The sequence below is a fragment of the Delphinapterus leucas genome, chromosome 7 (genome assembly GCF_059928025.1).
Source record: "Delphinapterus leucas isolate spDelLeu-1000000601 "Yukka" chromosome 7, BTC_Dleu_Yukka2, whole genome shotgun sequence".
Lineage (NCBI taxonomy): Eukaryota > Metazoa > Chordata > Mammalia > Artiodactyla > Monodontidae > Delphinapterus > Delphinapterus leucas.
This window is the reverse complement of record NC_143135.1, coordinates 24,068,280-24,079,432: the sequence shown is the minus strand read 5'-3', so window position 1 is coordinate 24,079,432 and position 11,153 is coordinate 24,068,280. Positions and strand designations below refer to the sequence as shown.

Genomic DNA, 11,153 nt, shown 5'->3' with positions numbered 1-11,153 from the left:
AAAAAATAAAAAAGATACATGCACTGCAATGTTCAAAGAAGCATTATTTACAATTGCCAAGATATGGAAGCAACCTAAGCGTCCATCGACAGACGAATGGATAAAGAATATGTGGTACATATATACAATGGAATATTACTCAGCCATAAAAGAGAATGAAATTTTGCCATTAGCAGCCACATGGATGGACTTGGAGGTCATTATCCTTAGTGAAATAAGTCAGAGAACAACAAATACTGTATGCTATCCTTATATGTGGAATCTAAAAAACACAACCAACTGGTGAATATAACTAAAAAGAAGCAGACTCAGAGATATGGAGAACAAACTAGTGGTTGCTGGTGGGGGAGGGGCAAGATAGGGATGGGGGAGGGGAAGGCACACACTATTGGGTATAAAATAGGCCACAAGGATGTACTGTACAGTATGGGGAATATAGCCAATAGTTTGTAATGACTGTAAATGGAGTGTAACCTTTAAAAATTGTATCAAAAAGAAAAAAACAAAGAAACCCCTCAAACCAACCACAACAGTGCAAGAACAAAGTTCAGCGTCTGAGGCAGCATGAAGTGGTGACCAAATGCTCTTCCACTCAGGTCCAGGAAATTACTGCGACAGGCACTGAGAAAGTAGTGGTACCAGATGTGATTTTCAAAAAGAAATTGGTAATCTGGATTTGTCTGTAAATCTCCTGATTTTTAAATAAGGCAACTAATTCAAAATAAGAAACAAAACAAAACCTCAAAACACAAGCAAAAAAAAAAAAAAGTGTGTGTGTGTGTGTGTGTGTGCATACCAAACAAAAATATAGCTGTAGGACCCACTGGACCATGCCTTCCATCTTGTGAGCGGGCCTCTGTCTTAGGATAGAAAGGTTGTGGGGAGGATTACTTCATATATTTCTTGCATATTTTGGGGCTCTCTAGGAATCTCCATCTCCTAAATGCTAGGAAATGGAAGGGTCATCAAAGGTTTTATAGGTTGTCAATATTTGCTGAGTCGGCCTTGCTAAATTGAACAATATGGAGACAGTGTAACATGTTAAATATTTTATTCACATTGTTTACAAACTGTATCCACCTGGAAAACACATGAATCTAAAAAATAGACTATTTTACAGTCATTCACATTTTTAAAAAACAAGTTACTTTTGACGTGAAACTCTAAGATGGAGGCCCTCAGCCTGTATTGTCGTTCAGTGCCTCATCACATGAGGCTTCCTGCTCTGGGGAAGGAGTTCTAGGGGCAGTCCATCCAGCTGGAGGTCACTAATGGCTCACCTACCAGTGACTGATGAGAAAATGTCAGTGCATACTTTAACTTGTGAACATTCACTGGTGTATATCCAACGTCGCTAATTTTGTCAAGGAAATATGCATTTTAGAGCTTGCATACTCATCGGGTGGGAAGACAAAACAAGAGGCTCATAATTTAATTGGCCATTATAGAGCCATCAAGACATTCCCTGTTCTATAAAGGTGTAACGTCTTGCCCACAGACAGAATCAATGAATTACGATTTTATTGTGTTGACAACTTGAATCATAGAAACAGAGGTGATTTGGAAATTGATGTAAGCGTCTGTCGACTCTTTGCACATCTGATGCCTCCCACCTAGGAGAAGAGGGGGAATACACTCAGTCAGAATTAAGAATGTGCCTAATTTTGTGTTACTGCAGAAGGATGGCCATGGGAGTTTTGCTGAGTGGCTAAAAAGATGTTCTGGTTAAGAAACTCGCTATTAACCTATGCTAAATCCAGTTATGTACCAGCTTGATGGCTTAGCTCCTTTACTAATTAAGAAACTTTTCTATGGAATTTGACTTTAACAATTTAAAATCTACAGTATGTTTGTCTTACCCACATCTCACCCCGTCCTACTATATTAACTACAAACTAATCACTTCTTTTTTGCTTTGTGAGCTGCCACAGTTAACTATGTGAAAACTTTTGAGCCTTTGGAATGGGAGCACCGGATGAGCCTCTAATGGCAGAATTGGATCCTTTTTCTCTGAGCAGCAGCAATAGCAAGGGCATTGTGGTTCTGCAACTCTTCATTAGGGAAGTGATGTTTGATCCGGGTACCACAAAAGATCATCCCTCCTCCCCTCGGGTAAAAAAAAAAAAAAAAAAAAAAGGAATTTCTTAAGGGTTGCTGTCATCACCCCCAAGTAGACAACAACAACTCTGAATCCAAATGTAAGCTGAGATGTGGAGAAATTTTATCAGCACGTTTGCAGGCTTTTAAAAAAGTGAACTTTCAAGGTCTATTGCAATCTATTGTTTTAAAAGACAGAAATCCATAAAACGAGCTTGATGATGGAGGAGATCATAGCTTGTCTTCCTGCCACCCGTGTGCGTTTTTTCCAAATTTGTATACTAATCTTCGGTCGACCCGTTCCAGAATTCCTGTTTTATAGTAGTACCTGTGAAAGACAGCAGAAGAGGGACGTGAGGAGGGTTCATACCCTGGGAAAACAACAGCGCATAAACACGTTCCTCTTTCCTCCTAGGTGACAGGCTGGTCTTTGGTTACCCTGGTATTTTCACACCCTCTTATCAACTTACACTTAAACCTTTCCCAGTCATCTTGAAGAGCGAACCTCACCACATCTGGTTCAAAACGTGTGTGTGTGTGTGTGTGTGTGTGTGTGTCTGATAGCCTGGCTTCAGAGTGATCCCCGGGGAACACTGCCAAGAATGGAAAGGACGGCGTGTCAGTTTACAAACCCTAATCCCACCTGTACCTAAGAGCTGAAGTGTTGTCTCATGACACTTTTTATATAACTCTGCCTGAAGGCTCACGGCATTTTGTGCTGTTCACTTACCTCAGAGCTCTGCTCAACTTTTCATACGTCATTCTGTCATTTCTCTTCCTTTGTCCCCACATCTTTGCCAGGGCTTCTGATTTAACCACCCGAAAAATACCTTGTTCCCTATCTTCCCATTCCAGAATGCCACAGTTTTCCTCAGGAGATAGAAGCAGGTCTCTCACAAATTCCCATAGGTGAGAGCTCTGGAGGCCTTTAGGGAAGGAAAAAAAGTGAGCTAAAAATTAAAACAGAAAAATTGAAGAGTTGTACAACTTCTCATGAACCCATGAGAAATGCTCCTTCATGGTTATTTCCCAAAGTGATGACCGAGCGCTCTACTTGGAACCATACCTAGCTGTGAAATGTCTTCTTCTACTGGGAACCATACCTAGCTGTGAAATGTCCTCTTCTACTAAAGTAATTACAACACACACACAGAGACATCCTATTTACATCGACCAGCAACACTGGCTCACGAACTTTCCCTGCTCGATGGAACTACCAACTAATTCTACAGAATTAATGAAATGACAGTCGAATGACGTTTCCATTCTTCTTTCTGAAAAGCAGTGTGGTTGTACTGAGATCCCATAGCTACAACTGTCTGGCTGGACTAATCCTACCATTATGTTTTGCATGAAAAACTGGTATTTCTCTTGTTCCATTGTATCATAGTTAAGGCTTGCTCTGGAGCCTGGCTGGCTGGGTTTGGGTCCTGAATTCACCTCTTCTAGCTCTGTAACCAAATCTCTCTAGTTATCTTCTCTCTAAAATGGGTTAGTAAGTGATAAATGGAATATTTATAAATGGAATGGAATATTTACAAATGGAATATTTCCTGCCATATCAATAAACAAAAGATGTCACAGTCATCAATGATTGCAACCCTCCAACGTGAGCCTGTGAGCCCTGAGGCGACTCAGGGCTGAAAAGGATCCCTGCCATTTAGCAGCCATCAGACTGCAGCCACTCCCTAAGGCGAGCCCTGAGGAAACTCAGGATGTGAAAATACAGGATACTGGCCCCAGATAGCTGAGGTGCATATCAAAGGAATGATTTCACTGAGCCCAGACTCTTGCATCTTCTCATACCTAGAAAAGCGCTGAATTCCTTAAGTTGAGACATTTGGTTGTCTTTAATGAACAATAATCTTTATGACAGACTCTAGGTCCATCCACCTCACTACAAATAACTCAATTTCGTTTCTTTTTATGGCTAATATTCCATTGTATATATGTGCCACATCTTCTTTATCCATTCGTCTGTCGATGGACACTTAGGTTGCTTCCATGTCTTGGCTATTGTAAATAAAGCTGCAATAAACATTGTGGTACATGACTCTTTTTGAATTATGGTTTTCTCAGGGGACATGCCCAGTAATAAAGCAGAAACTAACACACCATTGTAAAGCAATTATACTCCAATGAAGATGTTAGAAAAACAAAAAGCAAAAATCAATACTCTTCTGACGTTCCGATTACCTGCTCTTTGCTGCAAAACTCCTGTATCTCCTGGCTCCTCCCCTCGCCTCCTTGGGGCAGTTTCTCAGAGTTACCTGAACCGCTGTCTCCCGGGCTGCAGTCCTCATTTTGCCCCCCAAAAACTTAACTCGCAACTCCCATGTTGTGCATTATTTTAAAGTCAAAATAAGAGTACCTACCTCATAGCACAGGTTAGAGGATTATGCTTTAATACATGTTAAATGGCTAGAACCAAGCCCAGCAGGCTCGACCCTGTCCTGGGTAGATCTTAGTTCTGGGAAAGCTAACAGAACTGCCAACTCATGGGGTTTCTTTAGTATCATCCCTGAGTACTTCAGTGAGAAGGATTCACAGTAGACCAGGAGAAACAAACCTTTATTCAGAAATTTAACATGGTTAGAACATTACTTTAATTCTCCTAATACCATTTCCAAGTAAAAAGAAAGAAATTGGATTTTGATAACACTTATAACAGTAATCATCAATTTCTCTGCTATGTTCTTTGGGAAATAACGGGACTCACTCAAACACTGAGTCTCAAAGCTTGTTAGATTACTTTGTCTCATGAATGGTTTTAAGAAATTACCAATGACAGATGGCATCTCTTACACTTACTTGTTCGACTATGACTGTGACAGTCTTGACTTTTGATGCCACTTGTTTTCAAGCAACTGGAAACAGCGTCTGCAACAGAGTGATTTACAGCTGTAGGAAGGAAGCTGGAGACCACGTTCCGACCTCAAATCACACCAAATGAGCAACTATTAATTGAACACCTTTGTGGTAGGAGACAGCGTGCTGGGCTCTTTGGGAATAATTAGTAGGTTTAAGGAGCGTTTGTATTCAACACTGGGGCCCTACTGTGTGCCAGGTTCTGGGCTCTGAGCTGGAGATAGAAAGTGAACAACACAGACTTGGTCTCTGCTCACCTGGAGGTTAAGGACTATTGGGCAAGGAAAACACAAGTGAAACACAAATCGCCACTGAGTTAAGTGTTATGAGGGAAGGAGGCCTTAGATAGAGAACGAGGTGGAGGAAAACACCTGCTGTAGATGGGGTGGCCAGGGCGGGTCTCCTGGAAGGGAGACACTCACGCTGGTGTCAGGAGGCGGGAGGGTGTCCCAGAGGGAAGGAGCAGCATGTGCAAAGCCAAGGGTGGCGACCAGGCAGGCCCGTGGGGTGCCCAGGCGTGGCGGTAGGGGCACCGGGCTGCCGGCAGGTCACGTGGGCACATGGTAAGCATGTGGGATATATTTTTTTTTTTTTTTGGTGGTAGGCGGGCCTCTCACTGCTGTGGCCTCTCCCCCGTTGCAGAGCACAGGCTCCGGACGTGCAGGCTCAGCGGCCATGGCTCGCGGGCCCAGCCGCTCCGCGGCATGTGGGATCCTCCCCGGACCTGGGCACGAACCCGCATCCCCTGCATCGGCAGGCGGACTCTCAACCACTGCGCCACCAGGGAAGCCCAGGACGTGGGATTTTATTCAAAGAGTAAAGCGAAGACTTAGGACTTTAACAAGGTCTACTTTTTAAGAAGATCCCTCTGGCTAGTGTGTGGAGAACACACTAGAAGGGACACAGGTAAAAGCAAAGAGAGTAGAGCTTATGAAGAGCAGAAAGCAAGGCGTGACCTCAAGGCCGAGTTAAACTAGAAATCACGCTGTAAGTCTGAGACACTCAGGTCGCTGCAAAGTGTATATGATTAAAAAAGAAAAGGCGGTACCAGATCACCCCTCCCTACCCCCACATCACTTGCTCAGCCCGCTCCAGCCACACTGGCCTCCCGGCTCCTTCTGAAACTCACGGGCACATCCCGCCTTGGGGCACTTGCTCCCTCTGCCCTCAGTGCTCTTCCCTTGGATGTCCAGGGGCTCACGCCCTCATCTCCATCTTTGCTCAAAGTCACCTTCTCAGCGAGGCCTTCTCTGACTGCCTGAGCTGGAATTGCACACGCTCACCCTACTCAACACTCCATGTGCTAGTTTTATTTTTTGCTGTCATATTCGTCACCATGGAACATATTATATATTTATTTATTTTGCTCGCTGGCTGACTTTCCCCACTAGAGGGCAGGGATTTGTGTTCCCACCTGTATCCCCCAGCACCTAGCACAGTGCTGGGCATATAGTAGGTGCTCAGTAAGTATTGTGGAGCGGCCACCACGCTGCACTCCACTCACCTTCCCTGCTGTAGGGACATGATGCTATAAATACTGAATGACAGAATACGTATGCTGTCCACGGAGGGAATGGTGTCCTGTGTACCACACCACTGCCCAGGGGGGGCCTGTCTAGTGCCAGTGGGTCTTGTCACTCCCTGGCGTGACATCCTGCAGTGGTACCTTGTGATGTCCTGCGCAGAGGCTGCCACGTTAGTCAGGCCTTTCACACATGGACCCCCACCCAGTTCTCCAGGCTTATCTCTTGCTGCTCCCCAACTTCGTCCCTCCTTTGGGTCAGATGGTCCCAATGGGGCTTGACTTTCTCCTGCTTCCTTTGCACGTGCTTCCCGCTCCCCACTTCCACCCAGGTGACCCCACCTTCACAAAACCTCGTCAGGAAGTCTTCTCGGAACTCACCCTCTGGGTTAGAGCCCTCTCTGTCCCATAGCGCCTGCGTGTTCCTCAGTGTTCCAGCATTGGTCCCTTTCTACCTCTACCGTAGAGGTCCATCTCGTCCGTTGTTCATGTGTACTAACAGCTGATATTAAAGGAGTGCTTACTAAGTGCCAAGTGCTTGTAAGGGCTTCACATACAGTATCTCATTTAATACCTGCCACGACCCTGTGTGGTATAATCGCTATTTCCATTTATTGAGGAGCAACTGAAGCCCACAGAGTTTAAGAATTTCATCCAGAGAGGTGGAGCCAGGACTTGAACCCACAGCAGTTCCGTTTCAAAGCAGATGTTCACAATTCCTGCTTCAGCATGTCTTTCATGGCAGGTGTTCAATAGATACTTAAAGAATAATTATTAAAGTTTGTTGAGTGTTTGCTACTGCCAGGTGCTCACCCAATCTCACCCACCCTTATGATGCACGTTTCTTACTCTCCCACTTTACGTATAAGAAGACAGAGGTATCAGGTGGCTGGGCGTCTCCCTGGAGGTCCTTCACTCACGGGCTCACGAGTGCTGAGACACAGTGTACTCTCTGTAGCAGGCATGGGAAGGATGTCACGAAACAGGTCCCAGGCTCTCCTCTCAGGGGACTTGCACCCAAGTGGGAAGGAATGTCCAGTGAACAAACACGGCCTATTTCAGTTGGTGATAAATGCCATGGAGAGGAATGAAGCGGGGTGGGAGAATAGAGGTCATGGTGAAGGGGCTGAGCGATGTTGCAATTGTAATAAGAGCGAACAGACAAAGCTCTCGGACAAGGAGATGCCTGAGCAGAACGGAGCGAGCCCTGGCGATGTCTGGGGAGCACGATCCAGGTCATATGCCTGCCCGACGTCGGAGCTGAGATCGCATGTGAACAGTCCGGCATCAGGGCCCTCAGCCCTAATAAATGCCGTGCATCATTCTCTGGAACAAACAATGACACGAATGCGTGACTTCAACTCTCGGGGTCCCTTCGGCCTCTCCTCCACCCTTTCCTACATTACAGCCTGGGATTGTATTGATGTGGGAAAACGGGCCCATGCACACGGGCCAAGCCACAGTGAATGCTCAGGTGAGATCAGCTGACAGTGGGGTTGCCGCCAGGTAGAGAGAGGTGAATGCAGGTGAGCAGGTGAGCAGGGCTGACGGTCGGTTGATCAAGACTGAGAAAGGGTTCTGCCCTCCTATCTGATCCAATGTCACGCTCTGCGGCTTCACCTGCAGAGAAGACCTGGCCACTGTTTTAATTTAATCTTTTAAGAAGAGAGACAACAAATGGAGTCATCAAGACAAACACAGGCGAATTATTAACTGGTGACTAGACAACAAGCTTTCTCTGAAATGCCAAAGTGGCAAGAAATGGAAGAGTCACCCTTTTAATTTTGATGCTTTCTCCACGTGCTTTGGATGGAAGAGATTTGGCTTGATGAGATGAACACAGGATGGGTCAGCACGAGGCAGGGCTGTGGGGATGGTGGGAGTTTCCCCTTGTGGGTCTTGCCAGAGATAAATAACCCTGTTTTATCTGTTCCTACTCCTCAGTGGTGGCTTTGAGTGTAGTCACGGCTCGGCTCGGCTGGAGGTCTTGCTTGGCGGGTGGTGGGTGAGGGTGTTAGTGGGGGCACAGGGGCTGAAGCCATCAGTGCGTGGCCACATTGAGGCAGCTTCCCAGATCCAAACGTCCCCAAGGTCAGTCTGAGGAGGTGGCAGCAGCGGTACCCTGAACCCCACCCCAAACTTCTCTCCGGAGTTCCACAGTGTTCTGGGGGGGCAGCTCCCTGTCTCACAACGATCTTCATCTTCAATGTGCCCCTGCAGCTGGGCTGTGCCTGCCGCAGGGCGAGTGGGGACATGGCCTGGGCTCTCTGCTGTCTGTGGGATTTGGAGAGGTTTGGTTGCCTTGAAACTGGAGACTGTTAAAATGTGGCCAAAGGATATGTTCTCAGTCGTTGATTGAAATCCTGGTCCGCTGTCCTCCAGAAGCTGGGTGGAGGCTGGCGTGGCAGTTTCTCAATCGAGCTCATCACACGCACGTCCCCATGATGCTCGCAGTCCAGCCATAGAGCCTCCCAGGAGCCGGAGATGCCCGGCAGCAAAGCCAGCCCGTAAGCTTTGTCCTCTGGTGCTTCTGCGGTGGAGGTGGGGAGGGTGTGGACAGGAGACATCAAGTGCAGAGGGGCTGGGGTACTTCACTTGGGCCAGTTCTGACAGTTTCCTAGCTTGTCGGGCCTGGGCCCCTTCAGCAGGTACTAAGTTGAAAATCTCCTGTTCTCTGAACCATTGTGGAGCTGGGCCCAGACCCAGAGGAGTCCTGAGTCTTAGGTCTCAACTGAGTGGACAGCAGAGTGAACAGCAGGGTCTTGGAGCATGCGTGCATGTGTGTGTGCACCTGTGGGCATGTGGTGAAGGACACAGGATATAAGAGCATAGACTTTGAGAAGATGAGTTGGAATCTCTGCTCGGCATTGACTTATAACTTGTAACTTGTGAGTTACAGCACCTCCAGTTTCCTCAGATACAAATGGGGATAACATTACGATCTAGCACAGTTATCATAAGGATTAAATAAGTTAATGTAGGTAGAATACTTGGCCTGGCACCGCGCTGGGCACATAGTAAGGGCTTCACAAACACTAACAGTAGCTATTAATCTTAGAGCTATTTAAGATGAATGGGAACACTGCTTGAAGCCCCAGGATGCTACTTTGTCCTAGTTGGCCAGGCCCCTGAGCCAGGACCTTGGCGTGGGTCTCAGTAACTAAGAGCAACCATCATCATCTCTAAAAAATGAAAGCTCCAAAGTTCCTTTTCTTAAGCCTTCTCCATCTGCACAAGTGAAACCGTGAGTGTTAATTTTCAGAATCAACAAGGCCATCTGAGATCCTCCATTACCTTATAATTATAAACGTGACCTGCTTAGTGAGCTCAGATTCTTTGTAGACATTATCAACCACAAGGCCTCTAATGGTTAGTAATTATGATTATTATTGCTAAAGGGTACCAGTATTTGGAGCATCTACGCTGCTGGCACAGGCCAGGCGCTTTGTATGTGCTGTTACCTGAACTCCTCACAACCCAGCAGGTGTCTCACCATTTTATAGACAAGGAAACTGAGCCTGGGGGAGGTTAAGGAAGCCACAGACTTGCTCTGTCCACCGTGTTTCTCCTGCCATCTTCTTCTAGCCTTTACTGTTTCAGGTCATCAGACGTTGAGTGTGGTCCCACAAGAGCATCATTCAAGCCCATGTGCCCAACAATAGCCTCAACACGGCCTTGGGCAGCTTGACCTCAGTTACTTACAGTCTTTGATGGTGGCCTTGGTCTCTTCAGGGTCATTAAAAAAGGAGTAACCTGGGAAAGAAAAAGAAATCCACAAACCATGGCATACAATCCTGCTTTCCCCAGCCAGGTCACGAGGGGAGGTACTGGGGAGAAGGGGAGCCACTGTGCCCTTTGCAGGGTACTTTTATTTCAGAAGGAAACTTGGAGGCCACCTGGCCTTTATAGGGCCACCCTGAAGCCACCCCTGAGAGATGTAATCTCCTTGTTTTATTTTTGGCTGCCCTGCGAGCCTTGTTGGATCTTAGTTCCCTGATCAGGGACCGAACCAGGCCCCAACAGTGAAAGCACCGGGTCCTAACTACTGGACCACCGAGAAATTCCTCAATCTCCTTGTTTTTAAAGGCCACCTGGAGAGAGCCCTGGGCCACGCATCCCAGCAGCTTCTAGGCTTTTCTGAGTGGGCACTGACAGTGAGTTCTGGCTTGGGATCAGGAGGCCTGGGCTCTGAGCTGGGCCGAATCACTGACCCCCGTGTAGACTTGCCCAGTCACTCTGTCTCCAGGCTCGTGTTCCTTACTGGCAACATGTGACAGAAACACCCTTGCCCTCCCTGTTGGCTCTCGGAATCTATGATCTGGGATGTGATCTCTAATCCCTTGGGGATTTGAACGTCTGTTACATGCGGGTCAAAGAGAAAAATGGACACGGGAGGCTGCAAGAAATGCAGAACCCGACATGAGGATTTAAAGGAGTCTGGAGACGGTCGGGGCCTTGGCGGTCTCTGAAGAGTGAGGCGAATCAAGAGTTTCAGATCACATTTTCACGTAGCAGCACAGGCCAAACGACACCTGCTTTCTAACTTGGTGTCCAATGTGAGGACTAGTTTCCATTTACTGAGAAGACAGGAACAGGGCAGAGTTGTGACTTGATTCCTAGGGCCGTTGGTTCTAGGAATGATTGGTTCTGGTCAGCCACGCACTCT

At 46.8% G+C, this 11,153-nt stretch overlaps 1 protein-coding gene across 8 annotated transcripts in view; it reads right to left on the bottom strand.

Annotated features, from left to right (window-relative positions):
- Window positions 1-1,034: 1,034 nt before the first annotated feature.
- ELF5 (E74 like ETS transcription factor 5) overlaps window positions 1,035-11,153 on the bottom strand; it is a 29,770-nt gene continuing 19,651 nt past the window's right edge. For 4 of the 8 annotated variants that reach the window (XM_089914945.1, XM_089914951.1, XM_089914946.1 and 1 more), the window contains 4 exons: window positions 10,190-10,240; window positions 4,909-4,977; window positions 2,828-3,047; window positions 1,035-2,425 (listed from right to left, as the gene is read on the bottom strand). In XM_089914945.1, the coding sequence (XP_089771071.1) occupies window positions 2,329-2,425; window positions 2,828-3,047; window positions 4,909-4,977; window positions 10,190-10,240 (437 nt within the window). In that variant the 3' untranslated portion in view covers window positions 1,035-2,328. The remainder of the gene's footprint in view (window positions 2,426-2,827; window positions 3,048-4,908; window positions 4,978-10,189; window positions 10,241-11,153) is intronic. The other 4 variants (XM_030762647.2, XM_089914952.1, XM_089914949.1 and 1 more) reach the window with 3 other exon arrangements.